At 37.8% G+C, this 24,243-nt stretch overlaps 1 protein-coding gene across 2 annotated transcripts in view; it reads left to right on the plus strand.

The window, feature by feature from the left end:
- Positions 1 to 486: 486 nt before the first annotated feature.
- LOC121414245 (armadillo repeat-containing protein 2-like) overlaps positions 487 to 24,243 on the plus strand; it is a 29,499-nt gene continuing 5,742 nt past the window's right edge. The window contains exons 1-17 of one of the 2 annotated variants that reach the window (XM_041607358.1): positions 487 to 595; positions 2,903 to 3,335; positions 5,568 to 5,640; positions 6,294 to 6,447; positions 7,205 to 7,439; positions 7,787 to 7,872; positions 8,220 to 8,318; positions 9,404 to 9,591; positions 11,303 to 11,405; positions 11,775 to 11,947; positions 13,162 to 13,355; positions 14,536 to 14,776; positions 15,575 to 15,734; positions 17,497 to 17,619; positions 19,311 to 19,424; positions 20,515 to 20,647; positions 22,750 to 22,910. In XM_041607358.1, coding sequence (XP_041463292.1) covers positions 3,106 to 3,335; positions 5,568 to 5,640; positions 6,294 to 6,447; positions 7,205 to 7,439; positions 7,787 to 7,872; positions 8,220 to 8,318; positions 9,404 to 9,591; positions 11,303 to 11,405; positions 11,775 to 11,947; positions 13,162 to 13,355; positions 14,536 to 14,776; positions 15,575 to 15,734; positions 17,497 to 17,619; positions 19,311 to 19,424; positions 20,515 to 20,647; positions 22,750 to 22,910 — 2,467 coding nt within the window. In that variant the 5' untranslated portion in view covers positions 487 to 595; positions 2,903 to 3,105. The remainder of the gene's footprint in view (positions 596 to 2,902; positions 3,336 to 5,567; positions 5,641 to 6,293; positions 6,448 to 7,204; positions 7,440 to 7,786; positions 7,873 to 8,219; positions 8,319 to 9,403; positions 9,592 to 11,302; positions 11,406 to 11,774; positions 11,948 to 13,161; positions 13,356 to 14,535; positions 14,777 to 15,574; positions 15,735 to 17,496; positions 17,620 to 19,310; positions 19,425 to 20,514; positions 20,648 to 22,749; positions 22,911 to 24,243) is intronic. The other variant, XM_041607359.1, reaches the window with a different exon arrangement.

Genomic DNA, 24,243 nt, shown 5'->3' on the forward strand with positions numbered 1-24,243 from the left:
TCACTGCAATTATAATTACAGTGTCTTCTGTTATTTGCCCACTGAATTTATCATCAATAAGATAATGGTGATTTGATAACATCCTTTATTTCTTATTGCAAAATGTATTCTTATTTCAATTGAGTATGAATTAGGGGGTCAGTAACGTACGGACGGACGAGGGGGGGTGCCGAATTGTCATCTGTTTTGGCATCTTTCATTATTATGACCTCGTGTTTCTGTCTTTTTACAGTAAAAGCAAAATTGAAAAACAGCATTAGTTCTATGTAATCAGTTTCAGAACTTATGGATATTCTTTTCAAGTTAAAAAGAGTCCAAGCAAATGTTGAAAAAAAAGATAATTAAATAACAAGTTTCAATAAAGTGTTGACCAATTTATTAGAAATTAAACAGGAAATGCAAAGTTTAATCCTAACTAAGAAATTCAGCTATATGGACAAAAGAAGTCGAGCGCCATCTCCGTTGAATACTAAATTAATTGAATTGAGTTAGACTGCTGTCAAGGTGAACAGGGACGCTACATTTTTTAGAGTAAAAACAAGTTGGAAAATGTTGTTTTAGTCCAGCATTCGGTGAAGGATTTTCTTTGAAATGGGTATGTAATTGTGGCCAGTATGTTTGGTTCTCAATACGGCGTTACAACATTGCATACTCCTAATATTATTCATTTTGTATTAACTTGTTTATGATATCGACATGATCGATGTTGAAATTGAATTGAGAAAATTGTGTGTACATTATCAATGGGGGAATATTGTGCAGTCCTGCGCGCAAGGTATTGTGTAGGGTGGATTGTCTGTTTATGGATTTCCTAAACGAGAATGCAAATTAAACAGTGGCCTACACTCAAACTGTTCGGACGTTACCATAAAAAGGCATCTAGTGAATTTGGGAACCACTGTAGTTTGTACAGTTCTAGGTAGGTAGATACAGCTGGCAGCCGTCTGTTTCGAGGAGGTTTTTAACATTTCTAGATCTATTTTCTATTTGTTTTATTTTATTTTTTTTTATTTCTCCTCGGCTAGCCAGGCGGCTTCTAGAGAGTAAAAATCATTTACTGATGTAAGGTTACTCTCAATGAAGCCAGGTATCCTTATCCATTCATGTGCGTGTAGGCCGCCAAAACCTGAAACTTTCGCCCTCAAGATTTCTACTTCTAAAAGATCTAGCCCTAAATCATGTATGATGGGGGGACCTAAAGCTACGCACTTTGTTTTCAAACAATAAAAACTGTCCCAATTTTAATATCTCAACAAATTATATTTCACTAATTTGTGGCAAACATTCTAAAGATCATTAGCCAAGTAGAAAATATCACAAAACTCACTAATACGAAAATCCCGTCGTGTTTTTCAAACACCTCTTGATTTCGCCGCCCGATGTAGAAGGGGTCCTAAAGCTACGCACTCGATTTATCATGCAAAAAAATAGTATTTCCTGTGCCTCAATTTCTAAAATATATTCAAATTATTATAGGATAAAATAAAATTAAAGCGAATATAACTCCAAACTTCCTAACAGTTGTTGGTTTTCTCTGCATTTAGAGATTTACTGCAGCCTCTGTAGAAAAAAATTAATAGGAATTGTTCATCACTCTGCAGTCACAGTTCCACACACAGAGTGCGCATTTGCCATTGAAAACTGCATGCGCGATGAGTGGTGCGTAGCTTTAGGACCCGCGCAGCTTTAGGACCCCCTACCATACATGGGATGCAACTTCATATTTGACATTTCTGCGCCATTGATTTTATGTACAAACACGAATTCATACAAAAAATGAGAAAAATATCATGACAAGACGGAAGAGACTTGCCCGATGTTTACGCCGCCATTTTGTTTCGCATTGTTCTTCCCCAACGTTATGGACGCGTGATTTAGGGCTAGGTATTTTAGAAGGAAAATAGAAATCTCTGGGGCGAAAGTTTTGGGTTTTTGGCGGTTGACGCAGACGAATGGGAAGGAATTCCTGGCTTTGTGGACAGTAAGCATGTACGTTCATAAATGAACTTTACTCTCTAGAAGTCTCTTGGCTAGGGGAAATTGAGTATTCTTCCATCCTGCCCAGATGCCCTAGACATTTTTTAGCATTATGGAGACCCGCAATATCGGCATCAACACATTGACAAGCGAACCAACACACACATACAAATTTTGTGGCCATCCACGAGAGTGCCTATGGCCGTGCCTAGCAGTGCTGCCTTAACTGGCTTCTTCACCCCTTCTTTGCCTCGGCTTTGCTTTCAGTGAAAGTTTCAATTTAGTCCTGCCTGTTTACTCGAATGTACATATGTACGCAAGTTGCACTGCCCCATTTCAAGCTTCACTGTGTACCAAGTGCGCATTTACAAATCAGCATGTGGTTCCCAAATCACAATTTCAAAATGATACAAAATTTCAAAATTTTTCGCTATGAGATAATCAATTTGGTTGCGCCACCCTGCGTCAGGTTGACGGCAGTTTGAGTCACTGCACACCACTCATGCACCATATTGGGGATTCTCGGTGCCACAGCCGCTTTGGACTGACGCGCCGGCCCAGTGGACTCCTACATACATGTACATAGCAATTATGTTATTTGCAGTAATAGTTTTTGCTTGTAACAGTTGGTAAATATTTGCAATTGTATGTAGGGACAGTGAGTTTCCATTTTACTGGAAAATAAAACCAAAACTCTGTTTTGTTCTTATACTTTTAATGCAAAATTCATGGATCTGGTTCTTGCTTTAAGGCCTACATTTTCAGTGACAAAAAGGAATTTCCATTTAAAGATCAAGTTGAAACGGAATTTCATATTTTCAGAAACGGAAATGACCATTTTTTTAAAACAGAAAATCCCTGTCTCTATGTATGTTTATGTTGATGAATCGATTGATAAATCTGTGGTTTATTCAATTAATTCCAGATTAACTTCCAAATGGTTTGCTTATCAGCCTGGTTTAGGTGAAGATCAACTGTACAGAGGACTTGGACACCACCATTACCTTAGTGTCATTCTCACTTTTATCAAGTGTTGAACGCTAGATCTGCAGCACGCACTTCAGGCAGTAGTACCACTCCAGTGCAAAAGAACAGAAGGTTTGTTCTCTATGCCAGTGAGTGCTGACAATGGCAGGGGTGACCGGAAGCCGAAGGGGTGTTCGCAAGAAAGCCCAGGACAAGGCGTTCTATGAGAAACCGGCCAATAAGGAAACCAGTGCCGATATCATAGCGGACGCCCGGGCCGCTTTGAGAACTGTTCCGACCACACGACCTTTCACCCCTAGAGAGGACAAGAGGACATTGTTTAGTGGGAGTACGTCCAGGGCACCAAATGAGCGGCCTCCGTCGGCATTCAGGTATTGAAAATTTGAGGCTCTGTGAGTCGTGAGCCACTTGAATGGGTATTCTGGGTTGAAAATAATAATAATACATAGAGAAAAATTCACTAAGCATAATGCTGAAAATTTCATCAAATATAAATACAAAATAATGAAATTATTGAATCTTAAAGTTTTGCAGTATTTTGTGAAAACAGTTACATGCACCTCGTCATGAATATTCATGAGGTGGGCTGTATTACGTCCCCACTTTTTCTTTTTGTTAAGTTTTTACTTGATGTCATAATTATTTCATGTTTTCATGCATGTGGGTATGATATGTCTCCTTATGATGAGAAAGGATGCAGCACTGAATACCTACATGTAATTCACGGAATCAGTTGTTTAATCAAATTTTCTTTGTTTAAATAAGCATGATTTCATACTGTAATAAAAAGTACAAAAAACAAAATGGGATACATGATCATCTGTTTGCTTTGGATATGCACAGTCATGTTTTATTTAGAAATTATGAAAATCTTGAAAATGGCATAACTTTGTCATTCCTTGTCCAATTTTTATGAAATTGTGGAGCAAATTGCGATGCGATACCAGGAAAATTATTCCCTGTAGATAGCACACACTATGACCCATGTGTGCATGGAGTTGGCAAACCACATTGCATTTCAATATTCAAAGGAGAAGTTCACCCTGACGTAAAAATGGCAGAAGAAATAATGATAAATATTGGTGAAGGTTTGAGGAAAATCTGTTAAACATCGAGAAATTTTTTAGAAATACATGTACAATTTTAAGTTGTTAATTTGTGACATTACGTATGAGCAGGGAGCAGCTGCCCCATATGTTATGCTGTACAAAATACATAAATTTCCATTTTTTATGTTTAATGATGACAAAAAATTGTCTTTCTTTTTTTGAGTGGGTGTGAAATAATTTGTCTGTTGATCTAAAAGGTACAACAAAACCCATTTTCATTTTATGTACAAAAATTGACAATTCATTTATTTTTTTAAATTCATGGCACATGTGTAGCTGCTCTCATCCCATGTATGGCATTACGAATATAAAAAAAAAATTATAATAACTTTTAAAATCTGTGACATCTGGATTCTCCTCCAACCTTCACCAATATATTCAATTTTTATCTGCTATTTTTGCAATAAACTTTTTGTCAGGTGAACTTCCCCGTTAATCTTGGCCTGTTAACAGGGCATCAATGGCCGTGGACTTCAATGGCCTTGGATTGATTGAAGCCTTAAAACAATTTAAATTCTCAGTCCTTTGAATGGAATAAGTACTATCTCCAGTCCCTACCCGTTCAGGAATGTGATTGACACATATTGCAGCCGTTCATTGACCCTCTGACCCTCAGCTTACTGGGGCTACCTGTAATAAGCTCAATAAAAATCAATTCATTGGATTGTGTCATTAATGGATTAAAAGCAACGAATAGCCCATATTAATCTCATTAATCCCTTTCCTTCAAAGATGCCTTAATACAGACACCCTTTATTCATTGAACAGATTACTCCTTCATGTTGAAGATGAATGCCCTCTTCCATGTACTCGAGTGTAATAATACAAAGAACTTGATTGATTGACAGACATATATGCAGTCTGATTTGTTTTTAATCAAGGAGTTCTGGTAATCGTATTGCAAGGAAACTAAAGGAAAAAAATAAGTATTTGTGTACATCAGAATCAGATCCAAATGTAGAACATGAGACTCTATGTTTTGTGAGTCTGACATTGTAATCATGTTTCGCACAAAAGGTAATACAACTTGAATACCTTCATGACGACTCTTTGTGCTGATGTTCGATGAGCACTACGAACATGTGAATATTTCAAAGCCTACCCTTGTTTTAGCATTCGGTATCTGCCCACTACATGTATAATTTGCTTCATGTTATTCTAAAAGTTTTCCTTGTACCTCAGACCACATCGGAAATGCATAATCTATTTATTTTTAAACCTCGATAGCAGCTGAGAAGTTAGGAAAATAAACATTCTTGCTTGGTGAGAGGTCTATTATCAAAGCAATACTAATGTATGTTCCCATATTTGCATATATTTGTTGGCGATCCTCAGTGCAGGCTTTTCAGCCAAGATTTCTTATTCACAAGGTTCAATTAGCATGGACTTACAATATCTTTTGATCTTAAAGCCATTCAATATTTCCTGATAATTGCATCAAGGTTTAAATTGGTTAATGAATTTCCCTTTTTTCTTTATTTCTTTCTTTTCAAGTTTGGGTTCCAGGCACTTTGATGGACCTGATTCGAGACCTCCTTCTGGGTCCAGGCTCTCACCTTTGGACCATGTAAGAAATCTTACAAGTTTTTGTTCATCTCTCTCTCTCTCTAACAATCCCATTTTAATTTCACCATAAATTATCGATGAATTTCTTTCATCGTGGAATAGCAAGAATCACTGCTCACCTTATGAATGTTAAACATGTATCATCATTTGGGCTGTTAAAAAAATCTTGTATCTCAAAATTCAGAACTTTGACATGCATGACAACTTACCTTTCAATAGAAACAGAATTTTCTTTACACAAGACTACTGGAGTTTTAAGTTATCCCTTTTGCAATAAGTTGTTATTCTAAAATTCTTTTTTATACTATAGAGAGAGAGAGATGGTTGTTCTCAAATTCTTAAATTTTTATAAAATATTTTTAATGGCTCTCTGACAATAAAAGATTTGTGAAATTATGAAAGAGAATTACTTTAAAAGTCATTTATAACTGTCAATCGGGCGCAGATCCAGCAGGATTAGATGGTTGTATAGTCTTGTGAGACTGACTATTGTGCAAAAATAATGCATGGTCCATAAAATGGTATTGTGTCCTATCTGGCTGGATCCGCGCCTGCTAACAATCATAATTGATGTAGTTTTGGATGAACCGAGATATATATATTTTTGAAGCCAACATTCATCAAACAATTGATTTTTCCATCATATCAATCTAGAAACCATCACCTCCACCGATCAAACAGATCTCGATAGATGACCATTGTCCAAAGCTCCCCAAACCGCCCTCTATTGAGCCCAAACGGGGAGGTTCAGGTCAGAGGAGAGCACGTCCCAAGCTGCTCAGTGCTCTGAGTCAGGATGGAAGTGCCAGTAAGTAGAATTTTATGTCTTGTATTTTGAAAAGGTCTATTTTCATTTGGTCCAATGTCAATTGGTCCAAATGCCAACTTGTCTACTTTCATTTGGTCTACCATCAGTTCGTCCACTATCCACATGGTCTAATTGCCACTCACCATTTTGTCTAATAACCAGTCGGTCCAATAACCATTTAGTCCATATACAATTTGCTCTACCGTAATTAGACTATGTGTTAATATTAGAGCAACATATTATGAGACGAAATGGTCACAGATGAACTGGTGATTCGACAAAATGATGATAGGACCAAATGGTTATTGGACCAAATAGTTGTTAGACGAAAAATTGATGGACGGAATGGCATTAGATTAATTGAAGGTACATGTAGACCTTGTGGTGAGTTGACGAATTGGCAATTTACCTTTTGAAAAAGGTTAAACTGATGTATGCAGTGTCTGTGACGTTGTTCTTATGATATGGAGCTACTGTCTTATGATGCAGGATGTTTTTACGACAATGAAATAGAAAATTATTCCATGTGCACCTGTATCAACTTATCCTTTAGACAAGGCCTTGTGTCTGATATGACAGGTTTATTAGAAAGAGAGTGACTTGTACAAAGAGATGCAGAGTTATATGTAAGGTCACATGAAACATTTGAAACACCAGTGTATCATGACAATTATATGTAGAAATAACCAAATATGCAGTGCCATGCTACCGTAGTTAGACTAAACCTGGACCTTATCAATGTTCTCCCTTCGTATAGTCCAAGTCCTACCCAAGCCCATGGAGAGGAAGAACTCGGCCCCGAAGGTGTCTAGTCTGAGCAATGAAAGAAGGGTACAGAGTGGTCCAAAAGAAAGGACCAAGCAACTCCTTGATGACGGAGAAGCTGATGCCGGTGCCGAAGACGAAAGGTTGACCCGCCCCTCCCCCGATAGTGGGGTCGCGAGGGTGAGGTCAGCCGACAGCATCCAGACCAGTAGTTCAAGTACCAGTCGGTAAGCATTCCAATCTTAATTTGAATTCGTGCAATCTGCTGTATTGCCAGTAGGCTAAATTACCCAGCATACATCACAATAGACAGTGCCATTTCTGGTTCAGCTTTCATGCTTTTGCCTTTTTTACGGTGAACTCTGAATACAAAAACTTATTCAATATTTGTAATGAGCAATTTGATGGTTTTACAGTAAAAGTTGACAGTTTTAATTCCTGGTGGATAGCTATCAAAGTTGCATCTAATTATCTAACAAGAGGTTATGAATGAAATCTCGAAATTTATGGTGGAAACAAGACCCGAGTGCACAATATCCATTTTTTTTTTATTTTCTTGATCTATTTTCTTCAGGTCTTCAACTTCAAGTGGAAGTATAAGCACAGAGAGATCAGAAAGTGGCTATTCTAGTGAGAGGCATTCTGCAAGCAGTAGATCTGGTAAGTCCAAGTAACTTGTTATGTAAAAATATCATTATCATTGTCAACACTTTCTCATGAATCTGGGGGGTTTCTTTTCTTCACACCTCCAAAAGTTCACTAGAAATGTGGATGGTTCAAAAAGCATTCCTGTATTTGTAATTCTCTCTCCCTATGTTCATACGATATGTTTGATTTCCTCTGTTTTCATTCCATGAGTATCTACGAACAATGGATACTGCCACACTGCAGATGTTTGTTTTTGTCTAAATATCCAGTTTATGAAAGAACTCAAAATCTGAAATATAAATGTTCTTCTTTGCACCTGCCACTTTTTCATTTCTTTTCCCATTTTTTTTTGTGTCCAGGAAGCGGTGGAAGAAGGGAAGATGAAAGTCCGGAGGAGGCCCTCTATTGGAACGAGAGGGTCAGTCCCATCTTAGAGAAACTAGCATCATTATCTAAAAGTGAGTTTTGTCTTTGGTAATCAAAGACCTCTGCTTACTAACAGTTGTGATTGTTTCAGTCATTCTAAAATATGGAAGTCCATCCATGTCGTTATCTTTCATAAGAATATAAGGAGAGATATTTCTAGGTAGACTGTGAAATACAGTGCATCCCATATAAAGGGAAACAGTGATTTCAAGTATTTTTTTAACATAGACAAATGTTATATTGCCTGTTTTCATCATTAAAAAAAGTCTTTTCTTTTCGTTAAAACTAAGATTCTCAGAAAAAAAATCTGTGAACATATGTAAGGATACTTCAACCTCAGCGCAATAGTATATCATTTTGTATTCTTTGTTAAGTCTCTTGAACTTACTTCTAAACATGCAAGTTTCTTTATGTATGATTTCTTAAATGCACCCGATCGTTTTCTTTGTATCCGCAACCCTTCACTATTACGAAAAAAACATTTAATGAGTTGCTATTCATCTCTACAGAGAGAATTCATTTTATTGTCTGATGTACTGTATGCCCGTTATTGTTTCATTTTGATATTTGTGGGTGCGTCTGGGTCTAGTGGTTCTGACTCTTGCCTTTCAAACAGAGGGTCATGGATTCGAATATTAGCCATGGCGTGTTTTCTTTCAGCAAGAAATTTATCCACACTAGACCCAGGTGAGGTAAATGGGTACCGGCAGGAAGTAATTCCTCAAAAAGCTGTGCGCACCAGAATCAGTAGACTAGCTTAGCCGGGGTAATACAGGAGCGCCTTGAGCTCCTAGCAAGGTGGATACGTGCACTATACAAATCCTATATTATTGGGGGGTTTTTTTTCGAAAATTGATTCCTCTCTGCAGTCCCAGGTAGTCTCTCCATCCCTGGTGTAAGCCTGTAGCCCCATTTCTGCATGAGGACTTTGCACCTTCTTGGTCCAGACCAAAGGCGATTAAGGCATAGCCAGGTTGGCCATTCCTCACTTGCACGTGGGTGGGGGGGGGATGGGGGTTATTCACTAGGTCCATAGGAGAGCTGGTACGTCACAGATTGGAGGTGGTTGGACCAAAGATTCAACTAGTAAAATATGATTTTCTTTCTCCGCTTGCAGCCAAACTAGACGAAGATACTGCTCAAGAAGCTTGCAGTCTGTGCAATGACCTATACAGCACCTTAGAGGCAAGGGACATGCTGGGCCGAGGGGCCAAGAGAAGATCATCGGCCCTCAAGGCTGTCTTTAAACTTCTAGATCAGACCGATCCAAGGCTACTCATAAAAGCATCCAAAATTGTTCTTGCAGTAAGTAACTGCCCATATCTATCAGGCAGCTCCATTAATAGTTACTTAGTTATTATCAATCAATGGGACCCTTTGTTATATACTGTTGGATTTGTAGGAATTTAGATTTAAAGGTAGAAGACAGTAGTTGCAGCAAACAATTATTTCGTGACAAAGTCTTTTAAATAATTGTCAAAATATTATCATGCATCTAGATCTGGTACATTAATGTAAACTTATCTTTGTAAAATCATGAAATCTTAGCTCAAAATCGATAATTCTGATGATCACTAACACAGAAAGGCATGTGTGGGACAGTGTATCAATATTGTTTCGAAAAATACCAGACATTTGATGAAGTTCCATGCTTATTTTGCTAATTTCTCAGCAATTACACTTTTCTTCCAGAGCTATTTGGCACATATTTTTTATGGATTCTGTTCGAACTCACTTTTAGATCGTTGCGCTACTGGTATTTATTTTTTATAGATGGAGTGATCTGTGTGTGGTCTCTTATTTACTGGGCGTTTTAAATACATGTGGTTAGTCTTAAAATAGACCTTTGGAGATAAATAATGCAGGGAATAAATTAGCCTACAAATTCACTTATATAGAAAAAGTAAATTGTTTTGAGAGGAAAAGTACTTGCTTACCTACTGGGTAAATTAATTATTGTGGTATCAATGTATTGAGTAGTGAATCTGTGTGTTATCATTCCAATGGGTCTAAAATTACAAGACTATTCTACTCAGAATGTTTCATTATGGGTCAGTAACCTGGCCAGATTTGTGTAGTTAAAGTTAAAGAGAAATGCCAGTAGTTGCAGTAAACACTGATTTCATGAGAAAGTCTGTAAATCCAGGCTTAATTGTCAGTATATCATCAAGGATCTAGATCTGGTACAGTTACATAAACTGAACTTTGTGAAATCTTGAAATCTATGCTAAAAAATAATCACACTGAAAATCACCAACACAGATAGGAACACGTGGGACAGTGTATTATTATTGCTGGAATAAAGACCCGACGGAAGTGACCGAATCCGCGCTTATTTTGCTTAATTTCTCAGCAATTACACAATTTCTTCAAGAATCCTTTGGCACATATTTTTTATTCATACAAACAGACACTTGGGTGTTCATTATATTAGATTCTGTAAAAAGTCATTTTGAGATCGTTACCAATATTGGAATTTATCTTTAAATGCCAGTTATGACAATTTAAAAATTAGTTTGTACAGAATCCAATGAACAGACCACCAAATTGTCTGTATAAATATAAAAAAAAAACGTGTGCCGAAGGATTCCGGAAGAAATTGTGTAATTACTGAGAAATTAGCAAATAAGCACAGGATTCAGGTCAAGCGTCGGGCCAGCATTCAAAGCAATAATAATACACTGTCCCTGGTGTGCTTATCTGTGTTGGTGATCTTCAGTGTGAACATTTTTTAGCGTAGATTTCAAGATTTCACAAAGTTCAGTTTATGTAACTGTACCAGATCTAGATCCTCGATGATATAGTGACAATTAAGCTGGGTTTTACTGACTTTCTTGTGAAATCAGTGTTTACTGCAACTACTTTCATTTATCTTTAAGGACTTGAGATGGCTGCTTGTTTGTATCTGCTTGAAGACATGAAAAAAAAAAACTTTTTAAAGGTGATTGCCAGAGTCTTACTTTCTTTTGTATGTATTTTTAATGATTTGAATGAAAATTAACCTCTTTGTTTGCAGCTTGATGTAACAGGTAGTAACCTCAAGGCTCTCTGTCGACTCCTCTTCAAACTCAGCCGAGATGAGAAGAACGATTCTCTGTTCCTTGATAAGGATTTATTAGGTAAGTATCTCTCAGCGTGTTTTCCATACATCGGTAGACAGCAATAAATTTGTTTGAATGTGTAAGGTATTAAAAGTAAGATGATAACAAAATGTCCCCTTTAAGGTGATGCTTAAGAGTCATCTTTTTAAATCTTAAATTGATCATATCCTATGTTTATTGGCCAATTTGATGGTATTTCTTTATTCATGATCTGGTGAGAATTAGTTTTTGATTGTAATAATTAGTTTTAATACATATTGTTGTGCGAAGTATTTCTGTTTCCTTTATACTTCATATTTCCTTTCTCTTAACCGCTTGGTGGCAATCTGCAAATTGGGGATATATAAAATTATTATTATTATTTTTTTTGTGTGTGTGTATTCACAGACCTGATAGTTACATTAATTGCAAAGACGGACTACATAACAAACTGTGAGGCTCTAGTGTACTGTGTAGGAGGATTGAAGTGTTTATCTGCCAACAGTGAACTGAATAAAGCCCTTTCTGAGAAGGGGCTTATCGAAGCCCTTGGTAGGATTCTCAAGTCTGTTAATGCATCAGTGAGTATTAAATACCTCTTACTAAGATCGTTATCACGGATTGGTCAAAACTGCATCATGTGACGCGGTGCTATTCTGTCGATCATCATCTCAGGGGTTTGACTTACTCTCAATTTCTTCTATCAACCCCTCTCATAAAAATCACCTTGGGAATGATAATTTACACATGGTCATCCTCAAGTCATTGCACGATTCACATGCAGACCACTTAACTCGAGTGAAGGGTCAGCAGATCAAATACATTTGCTTTTTTCTCTTTCATGCTAATTGACCAGTTCGTAGTTACTTCATGGACAATTTTGGTCAAATGACCTTTCATTTCTTTCATTATGATAGGCGGATTTTAAAGCAAGATATTACGTAAGCTTGCCTTACATAGCAGGATGAAAAAATTGAATAGACCAGGTGACTAGAATAGCACACCAATGAACACTTTATGAAGGTATTTGTTGCATTCCTACTTTGAATGCATATCATAGCATGTTGCACGATGTATACTTGGCAATCTGTGAAATACCAGTCGTTCGTGGACGCATTGTTGTTTTTTGTGGATGTAAATGAAAACCACAATTCAAAAGAATATATGAATAATCAAGACATCAAAGTTGGTGCTTATCTCATTAGATTTTAAACCACCATGTCACTGTAGTACAAATGACCTTCCTCTGATCATGCGTAGAATCTTTTGATCATGCGCAGAAAGGAACTACAAACTGGCTTATATTTGTATAGTGTTAATAATACTAATACTCCCTATTTGTAGAGCATGTATCCTATTTTAATAATTACCATACCTTTATGTGTTTTGTATTGAATATTTTTCACCTGGATAAAAAAGAAAAAAACACCCAGGACAAAAATGAATCTAATTTGTGTAGATACTTTCAATATGTCTGTGACTGAAAATTCGTCATTGAACTTTTTTTCTTTAATAATATAGGTCTGTTAGCAACGCATGTGGAATATAGAATAAAATTGGGATGTTTACTTATTTTAAGCACTAAATAATGATTTTCAGGTGCATTGTTTTCTTTACAGGACTTCATTTTCTTTTAATACCTCAGCGACACAGGTGATGGAATTTAATGATCTTGCAGCTCAGATTTTTAAAAGTCAAATTAATGTTAAACATTGCATTTAATGACATCCTGAGCTCAGAATACTGGACTACATGCAAAACTTTTTATTGTTTTTGTTTAATACTTTGTTTGCAGACATCGTCAGAGTCGCGGAGCAAGAATGTGTCCAACCTACTCCTGCAGATCGTGGGCACTCTTCGGCACCTGGCCGACAGGGGCGAGAACAGACATGACTTCTTAGCAAACAAAGTAATCAACCATCTATGTGGTATCATGGAGCTGTTCACATCAGACGGGGATCTCATGATGCACGTATCAAGGATATTAAGGTGAGAATGAGTGTGAAAGGGTCCTGTTTCAGCAAGAGTTTGAAATATGGTCCATGGTAACAGCTCAGCAGCCGATCACAATCAGGCTTTCCATGGCACTTTGTGTTTTACCAAATTGATACTAATAATGTTCCCGCTTCTTTGCAGTAAGCTAACCTTGTACATGTATAATGGCTCCTTGTAGAACACCCTACGTCTTTCCAGTCACTCCTAGCCAACGTTCTCGTGCACTCCATTACGTCAAACCCTCATTGCATAATTCATCGCCGCAGCTCATGCATTTGTTAGGGTCCTATACCCCAATAACAAAATCCTCATTGGAGGAACCAAGATATTTCATTCCCAAGCACAATCAGCCGTGAATCGCCCGATAATCCCTCTTATGTAGCGTTTCTCCTCCGCAGGAGCAAGCCCAAGGGTTACTATAAACAACAGCTGTGATATTATGTAAGAGCAGCTCTGCCTGTAGTAGGCCTTTTGGAACTGAATTATTGTATTTGATATTTAAATGAAGTTTTCAAAGGCATATTGTATTTTGAAATTCAGTGTTAATTTCTTTTCAATTTCGGCACCAAAATAAGGAAACTATTATAAGAAAATGAAAATGACGGCATGCGATGGCAAGCGAGTTTGCTTGAATCTGTGCGCTGCGTATTTAATTGCGTTTTTGTTTTGTTTTTCGGATCCATCGAGGTTAAGAAACACATGTTTAGATACTTAAATAACGGCCCAAGTTGATTGAGGTTTTCCATGGTTTGTAAACGGGGTTTGGCTTCTACGACGACGGTTTCGCCTCATGCTATGAAACTCTGGTTTTCTGAGTTGTTCCCAGGTGTACAATGGCTTGGGGGTACAGACTGTTCCAGTTCTCTGGAATGATTTTTTCTGGCTATCCAATAATATACTTCTGTAAAAACATTAAGTGTTACTTGTTTGTACACTCTTGTATTGCTTCCTATTTTTAATTGTCATTGACCTTAATTTATCAATGTCTTTGAATTCTCCCTTTTCTCTCATTCATTTTCTTTCATTGCTTTTTGAGTACTTTAATACCAAGTTGATTTGGCACATGATGAATCATATAGTATTTCAGTATTTTGAATTTCTAAATGTCAACATTTGGTTGAAAGAACTAGCTTCATGGTCTTTTGTATTCTCACCTGTTCATAATCCTATACAGCAAATTGACCCTGAATAATGACTGTACCGCAGTCCTCGCTGAGCACCCAACCGCTTTCCAGTCTCTCCTAGCCCTCATCAACAAACACCCTGATCGGAATGACCTGGTCGTCAGAGTCGGCTTCGTCTTAGGGAACCTGACGGCAAGGAACGATGACTGTCGTTATTGCCTTTTCAACACGGACGGAGCCATGGAGGTCCTCCAGGGATCCATCAGGAGATACATGGCTAAAGATCTCAGGGTGAGTACTGTTCTTTGGTAATCCTAGCACAGCTTCCACAAGAATCAAATTGAAAAAAACGAAAAAATTAAAATCCATAATTTATTGTTCGAAATAGACATGAAATGAAATACTCAGAAAATTTGCTTTGCCCAATTGATCGTGGGCCCGGCAGCCACTGTGCAGCGCCAGATTGACGAGGCTCTATCCCTTTAATTGTTGAATGCCAAACAGGGTAGCAGTAACTCCCATCTTACCGTCTTTTGGTCCGACGCAGCCGGGGTTTGAACCTCCGACCTCCCGGTTGTGAGACGCTCTACCAACTGAGCCAACACACCGGCAAATTGTACTTTGGACACTTAACCAATATGTTGAATTTCCTTTTGGATTTACGTGTATTGCAATATTTCATCGGGTGATACCTAGCTAAGGTGTTTCTACCTGCGTAGTCATCTTGGCATAGTGATATTCTAGCACAATTTCCTTGAACATTGTATGTACTTGGGACACACTGTTGCTGTTTTACATATTTTGGATAGAGGTATGGCAGGATTTTATCAAGGTGGGAAGTGTCTCCAAAGGGATTGTTAAACACTCTGTATAAAAATCCATTCCATATTTCATTTTGAAATGATAGCAAAACTTAGAAAGTACATGGACCTAGTTCATGAAACTTGGCATGAAGTTAATCAACATCCTGCCTGAGTTTCAGGTCACATGAATATCATCTAAAGAATGGAAAAGCTCACTATGATTACTTCCATCTATCCAACAACTTTCATTTGTGCCATTTTTTTCTGATGATACGATCATCTCTAGGAGAGTATGAAAGATTCCGGGGATGCAAAGCAAGACGGCACGATAGAGGATGTACTGATCAAGCTGATACGTGTCGTAGCAAACCTCTCCATCAATCCAGACATTGGGCCTCTTATAGCAGCCAATGAGACATGTGTGGATCTCCTTATGCAAGTTCTAGGTGAGATTCTAGGGGTTATTTTTCTTCTCGTCTCGCCCGCATAGCAGAAGCAAGACAGAGGCATAGCTGCCAACTATTAAGAAAAAGTCATTACGATTTTCATTTCAGATTATGCCATTATGCTTCTGACCTTAATTATTACACTTTTGAGGACATTTAATCCTTGTGGAGCGTTGTGGCCCAGTGGATTAGTCTCCGGACTTTGAAACAGAGGGTCGTGGGTTCAAATCCCAGCCATGGCGTAGTTTCCTTCAGCAAGAAATTCATCCACATTGTGCTGCACTCAACCCAGGTGAGGTGAATGGGTACCTGGCAGGAATTTATTCCTTGAAATGCCCCAGCGCTGTAAAAGGCTGCGGGGCTAAAGCCAGGGTAATAATATCCAAGTCCTTTGGAAGCGCATAGAGACGTTATTTATAATGTGTTATGCGCTATACAAGAACCGTCTATTATTATTATTATCCTGTATATTGTAATACATTGGACAGTGGTGAACTCATCTGTAGGTGACCCATGAAGCTCATTATTCACATGATCGGTATCTCTGTTTACATTGCTCCTGGTTTTATCATCACATGCTTAATACTGACTCGATCTTGTGGGGTTTTTCCTCTTGGATTATGATAGATTTATCATGGATTTACCAGATATTCTGAATCTGAGCCATTTGTTAAAGAGGATTCATTTCATAATACTAAATAGGTTCATTATTGCGGAATGAAATAATCGCTAGAGGGTATTCATTTGTCTCGCAATCTACTATGGTCAACAAGGAAATTCGTGATCACTCTCGCAAAAAGTGTTCACTAGCTTACAAGTTCACGAGCTTTCGAGTGCCGCTGCAACTCTTTATCAAGCGAGGATTCATTTCTTTTGAAGGAATCTGCTCTTTTTATGAAATCTTCAAAGAAATTTGTAATAGTGTGTGGCGCATGACTCGAGCTTCTGGATTAATGATTTTTACTTTAAAGGTTGGCAGCTCCGCAATAGGTGCCATATTCCTCACAGTGTTTTGAGTTGAAACATACTTGTTTTGCTATTTGGTAATAACAATTATTGTGGTATGAATGTATTGAGTAGTAACTTACTTTACGTTACTTTCAATACTTTAGCGATGTTGTAGGACTGAGCCAGTTCATCGATCAGAGTGGAGATGTCCATTGCTGCTCTCCTTCAGAAAAAAATTACACAGATGCACTATTTGTGTTGGCAGGGAGGAGTGGCAGGTGTATCGTGGACAACAAAAAATTCCATGAAAACACTGGAAATTCACTCAAATCATAGGCAATTTTCTCCCAATGCTTATCAAGTCTATTTTTAAATGCATTCACTGAACAAGCAGTAACTACTTCTTGTGGGCGACTGTTCCACACATTTATCACTCGGTTAGGAAAGAAAAAACTTTCGCCCATTAAGATGTGAATATATTTTCTGAAACTTTGAGAATTACTGCGTTATCATTCCATTGGGCCTGTATTACAATACTAAACTGCTCTAGCTGTTGCATTATGGATTATGTTTAAACTTTCAGAGTTTCCCTGTCTTTTCTTCAATAGAAGTTATGAATGTGACATCATAATCTCATAGCGCCCTCTCTCAGAGGATATAGGAATATGTGTAAATTGAGTTGTCGGAGATGCGCCAGCTGTGTAGTTCACCAACACATACAAGACAGTGGCTGCAGCCTCTAAGATGGCAGCACAATGACGGCCATGTATAAGGTCTATATCATTTAGTTGTTTCTTTTTTTTTCTCTCTACAGAATCAAAAGATATTAGTCAGAATGAAGAGCTGGTCCTTAATGCTCTTATCACCATCAATAATTTATCTTTCTATGACATCATCAATAGTGCAATTGTAGAGAGACAGGTTCAGATAGCGAGATGTGAGTATAGCAATTCCATTCTTTTGTTTTGGTTTTATTTATTCTGCATTTGTAATTAAGGGTAAGAATTCCAAAGCATTCCATGGAGATGCCTACTGCCCCCTTTTTTAAAAAGTATTTTTCCTTTTTCTGTATCAAATTACTGGATGTCATTTGACGTACATTTATTTGCCATCATTTTAGTTAATTTTTAGAAGTACAATTCCAAAATTTTCATGGAAACGCTTAACTCGTATTTTGCCGCTTCATATTCCTGTATATATTGATGAGTAACTTTACAAACGACTTTATGAAACGAAACAGGCCTCAGGATATTCTGTACCGCTATGAAATCGAGTATCGGACATCCCATTTCGTAGGACGTATAGAATAGGACAATGTAATTAATCAACCATATTATTTTACCTCCAATTCCAATTCTTACTCCATTCTAACTTCATACCATGAACTGCCCCAACCATGTTAATTTTAAAGCATTACAACTTTTCATGACAACTAGATGAATGACAAATCTCTTTAGGACATAACCATATGTAAGGAGTCGGGCCTAAATCTTTATGTAAATGCCCTGTATGACCTTTATAATTCTGTATTAAATTGACACACTTCTGCATCGATTTTACAGAGAGAACAACTAATTGCATGCAATAAGGTATGAGGACAGGTTAGGGACTCCATGATTAAAGCTTTGTCATCAGTTCGAAATCTTGGTGTCGTATTTGACGAAAATATGTCCATGGATGCACCTGTAAAGAAAATATGTCAATCAGTATACTGTAATATTCATAATGTTAACAGCATTAGGAAAATCCTGACCATAAGTCTACTGCTATGCTTGTACACTCATTTGTACTATCTCGATTAGATGTTGGAAATGCTCTTCTTTTTAATATAACTTCACGCAATGTCAATAAACTTCAGTATGCTCAGAAAGAGTCAGAATACAGCTGCCAGGGTTTTAACCGGTACATCAAAATATCAACGCATTTCACCAATTTTTCAAAAGTTACATTGGTTGCCAATCCGGAAGAGTATAGACTTTAAAATACTTCTTCTCACTTGGAAAGTGTTAAATGGTTTGGCACCAAAATATCTACAAGACCTTGTCATGCCTTATACACCAGCTCGTAGCATAATATCATCACACCAGCAACTTCTTAAGACTCCCAAGACATGTGTAGCATATGGTGTGCGAGCTTTCTTTGCCTCAGCACCTTCTCTCTGGAATAACTTGCCATTGAATTTAAGAATTATACCATCACTGGAGACCTTCAAATCTAAAAACTTAAGTCTTTTCTAACAGTATTAGTTTTTGACACTTTGACACTCATCCAAACTTTCTCATTATTTCTTTTCTTGTGCTCCTCGGAATAGAATATTTCTAGATAGATGGCGCTATTTAAATGCCTATTATTATTATTATTATTATCATTATTATGTACTAAGCTGATCATTCTGAAGTGTTGAATTATTGTTAAAGTGTCCCAAGCATGGAGTAGTGTCTGTGCAGTGCGTTGTAATCACTAATCAAATGACTATTGGAAATCATGGGATTGTATTTTGATTTTCATTCTGAGATAACAATTTTTTTCAATTTGTAAATCATGCAATTACAAGATACCCGTATTTTACTATCATTTCCATGTTAACTTTGAATTTTATATTTCTTTTGCATTCTATCTTGTTTTCAGTATTATTGAAGCAACTAGTTACTGATCATAAAGAAGGGATGATAGAAGCATCTAGGGTCTTTGGAAACCTCTCAAGATCAATCGATATACGCAACTTTTTGACGGCCAAAAAGGGTAAGTAGTGATCATGTATGTGCCATTGTAGCCTGTAATATAGGCACAGGCTGAAGCCAATGGCCCGTATTCTGAATTCAGGTTTAATTTAAACTCTGGCTTTAAGTTGTGGTTTAGATATGAAAAAGTCAGTTGTTTCATAAATCTCTAACGGTAGAGGTTCAAGTAATCCGCTCATTTGACACTCAAAGCATTATATCAAATGCCTGCGAAGGATAATTACGATAGTTTGTCTCCACCATTAAATAATTAGTAAAGAGCACAGTAAACATGAGAAGCATTCACTATAAAAAAATTTGAAACATTTGGCTTCCCATAATTTTAGCACAGAGTTAGACCATGGTCTAAGTTGAATCCGACTTTGGAATACAGGCCATTGTCTTTGCTATCGCCCTAAAAAAATATGATGCATCTGGGGGCCATTGCAGAAAAGTTACCGCGGTACTATTATGGTAACTTTGCCATCCAGTGGTAGCTACCATGGTAACGCTGATAAACGGCCAATCAGAATCAAGGATTCCATGCAAGTTACCATTGGATGGCAAAGTTGATAAAATGGTAACTTTCATACAACAGGGCCCTGATGCAGCGCTACTACAGTGGATGTGAACCAACCACCACATACGCCCTCCCATCATGCTTTAGTTATTGTTTTCTTTGGGTCAACAATTGTCCGGTGGCAGTTTTTCATACAAAATACCACACCACAATGTGCATCACTAAAAAAGAAAGGAAGGAAAGCAAGACAAGAGGGTATAGTTAGTGGCTGCTTCTGCTTCTCACCTGCTGTAGTAGCACCACAAAATGCATTCCTACATGCTGAGCGTTGAATGTAGACAACAATGTTCGGCAAGCCCAGAGAAACAAACTTCATTGAATGTAATATTTCATCACTTGACTTCACAATGAAATATCTAAAAAAAAAAAAACATGGCAAAACTTGAACACTTAAAATAATCTTCATGTTGTGTAGGGGTTCAATAACTTTTCAGGACCACTGTACCTTATGTGCATAATTCTCACTAATGACCCCAATCCTGTGCATTATTTGTATTATATTCATTGGTTATTGGTTGATCTGCTTCAACAGTGGATGAGATGATGGTGACTCTACTGGACTCTGGTAATAGAGAGTTTGTCTATACATCTTGTGGTGTGCTTATAAACCTGATGGCAGACCAGGAGAGGAGACCGATGCTCAAGAGAGAGGGTGGTGTCAGCAAGTAAGTCCTTGGTCCAGATTATTTCCAACTGGTCCAATACCAATTCGTCCAATTACCGACTCGTCTACTGTCATTTGGTCTACCATCATTTCGTCCACTATCCATATGATCTTATCCCCATTTTGCCCACTCACCATTTCGTCGAATAACCAGTTGGTCTAATAGCCATTTAGTCCATATACCATTTGGTCTAATTGGACTAAGTGTTAATTTGGCTAAATGGCTGAAAATAAAGTGTATTTTAGACGAACTGATGATTGGACTAAATGGTTATTGGACAAAATGGTTGTTAGATGAAATGTTGATGGACGGAATGGCATTAGACTAAATGAAATTAGACCGTGTGGTGAGAGGACCAGTTGGCATTAGACGAATTGGCAATTTACCCTTGGTCCCAATCTACAAATGAGTTGCAATCGATCAGATCGATCACACCTATGGAATACCAGTAATGCATCCATCCATTCAAATTGTTTTGTTTTTAATGTGATCGTTACCTTGACAAATGTGCTCCTTTTGTTTCCTCTATAAAGAATTCTGACATTGATTTATTTCCATATTCAACGTTGATCAGCTCAATCACGTCTGTGCTGGAGCTTTATGTACATCACAATCCTGAATATTACAACTAGCATATTTGTGTCCACAGGGTTCCCAGCCAATCATGACGAAAATCTTGCGTTTAAGAGCAGTATACCCCAAGTTTCCCTTATCATCAAATCTCTTCTCAAAACCCTATTGCCCTCAAGCATGAAATTTAAGTATAGAAACACCTGTTTCTTGACCTCGGTCCGAAGATAATACACCCCAGCATCAACGGTCACAGCAGGGGGCCACACACGATGGATTGCAATGTGTGTTCTGGTGAGTGCATGGAGTTCCATGTATACACGCGTTGATAGAAACTTTTTTCTTCCTTTCTTTCTTTTTCTTTCTTTCTTTCTTTCTCTCTCCCTTCCTTCCTTCCTTCCTTTCTTTCTTTCGTTAAGACTGTATCGTTGCGCGAGTGAACGGCATGCATCCCATATTTTCTTGCTGTACGGACAGAAACTAGATGGGATGCATCGCGGTCCTTGCATGCTAAGCATACCGTAATTTTTATTCCGCATACTTTCCTTATTTCGAGGTCGATTTTCTTCGTTCGAAATTGAAAATGGACTAGTATTGGATGTCTGAATGTAATATGCCTTTGAAAACGTGATTAATATCGAATACAATAATTTCATTCCGAAGATCCTTCTACAGGCAGACAAGTCTTACGTAATAGCACAGCTGTTGTTTATCATTTCGTCCTTGGCTCAACGCTCGTTTAGCTGGCCCGTGGTGGTGAAATCGAGACAAGGGGATTACCTGGCCAAGATGGGTTTATCGGGGTTGGAAATGTTGTTTGAGATTTCACAAATGCAAAACGGGGTATACGACAGCAGTTTGCAGTCCGAAGTGAGGTCGAGAATCAAACGGGAAATTTTCGTAATGCAGGGAAAATTATTTTACTTTTTTCCAGTCAGGAAAAAATCAGGGCATTTGATCAGCCCAAAAGTCAAAAGCACTGTAGTCAGTCAGGCTTTGTAATATTTGATTGCACATGAAACGAACATCCATTTAATGACTGGTTATGGTGGTACTAATTAGTTTACATTATTGTTTTTTATACTGAATATACACGTGATTCACTGCTACAACTTCAAAAACATCGAAACTGAACATGGGTGTAAATAATTATCAGGGAATTTTTAAACTTCATCAGGGAAAAATCAGGTTCTCTTGAAAAACAGGGAACCCTGTTCCATTGCGAAGAAATCGGTGGCCATGTCCCTCTGGGAACTGTAGACTTGCGTGGCATGAGCATGTCTTTGCCTTGGTTGAGGCCTTTCCACTCATTCTCTCTCGGAATCGTTTGTCACATGGTAATCTACTTATTCGTATTCATCCAGAAGCATGTGTACTTGCCTTACTGGAAAGTGGAGCACATTTATATAATGATATGCATTTTCTAAGAACCAAACATTGAACACAAACATTTGGCTATTTTCTGTTTGAAAATGATATTAATCATATCCATAACTTGATTTAATCTTTAAAATGTTGACGTTGTTTTTCAGATTGATAGATGTTTTACGTGACTTTGGACGCAGTGATTGGCAGCTTGCTGGTATGGTTTGTATGACGCTGTGGAACTACAGTGAGAACATCGTCAACTCCAATGAGACCTTTGGAGAGCAAGAGACTGGCGAATTCACAGAACTGCTTGTGGATTACCTTGGTAAGACAGTACTAGGCAAAAAAAATTGAAAAGTGATTTTATATTTATTTTTGGGGGCTGTTTTCATTACCAACTGCCTAAATCTTCTACATTTGATAAGCTTTAAAGCCTGTGTATAGCTTTGGTAAAGGGTCAATAATGTGATTGATAATCGAATATCATCTAATATGACAGTCTTACTGAAGCGTAGAGACCGTTAGATATTTTTCCAACTGCACTTCTCTGAGAAAATTTCAAATATTCAAATCTTGGATATATAGCGCCCTCTCTCGGCGATGCTTGTTTTAAATTAAAAAATGGGCATTCAAGCATTTATCTTGTAAATTTAGTGATTAGATATCCAAAAGTTACAGACAAAGAACTTAAGTTTCAGCCCATTCCATGATTTGGAATAGGATTTAATTGAAAGACAAAAACACATAGATATTTTAATTTGATCGGGTGACCCGATCAAGTTAAATTTCCATGTCAAATCGCAAAATTTATCCTGTAAAACACATTTTCATTTCATATCCTCCACATCATAACTGTTATAGGGCATATCCATTCATATTAGCTAGCAATGAATTGGAATAGTGATAGGTGCATTTTGGTGGATTTACCAAAACTATACACAAGCTTTAACACTGCACTGATTGGGGATTTTCTAAGGTTTTTATTATTAATTTCCAGAGCTCTTTCGAACATGGGGGGGAGTCACCACAAGCCTGGGCAGTTCTGTTAAGTCCAGGGGCGTGTTTCATGGTTCATTGTTTGACAACTACTATGGTAACGGGGCTCAGCAGCCAACCGTAATCCAAGGTTTCCTTGTCTTTTGCAATAAAATAATGGCATAGTAACTCTAGTTATAAGTCTTCTTGTGGGTGTGTCGTGGTCTAGTGGTTCTAGCTCTCACCTTTGAAACAGAGGGTCGTGGGTTCTAATCCCTGCCATGGCATGTTTTCCCTTCAAGATATTTATCCACACTGTGCTGCACTTGACCCAGGTGAGGTGAATGGGTACCCGGCAGTAGTAATTCCTTGCATGCACTGAGCGCCGGTGATGGCAGCTCGAGCAAACCTCAGGCAAAAAGCGCTTTATACATCCAGCTATTATTATTACTCATGAAATCTGCCCCAGGGCACTGTTAACATCGAGCTTATTAAGGTGGTGTCACATCTTTCCGTAGAAGCATTGCCCGCAACTCACCTGCAACAAGTTTTGAGCATTCTTAGAACTTTCCTGTGGGCAAATCAGACTTGCGTGCAAGATACATGCGGAGTTCTGTCAATGCGGGCAACCTGCAGGTAGCCTAAAAAGTCACCCACAAGGCTTGCACGGAACAATGTGACAG

The sequence above is a fragment of the Lytechinus variegatus genome, chromosome 4, assembly GCF_018143015.1.
Source record: "Lytechinus variegatus isolate NC3 chromosome 4, Lvar_3.0, whole genome shotgun sequence".
NCBI classification, from domain to species: Eukaryota; Metazoa; Echinodermata; class Echinoidea; order Temnopleuroida; family Toxopneustidae; genus Lytechinus; species Lytechinus variegatus.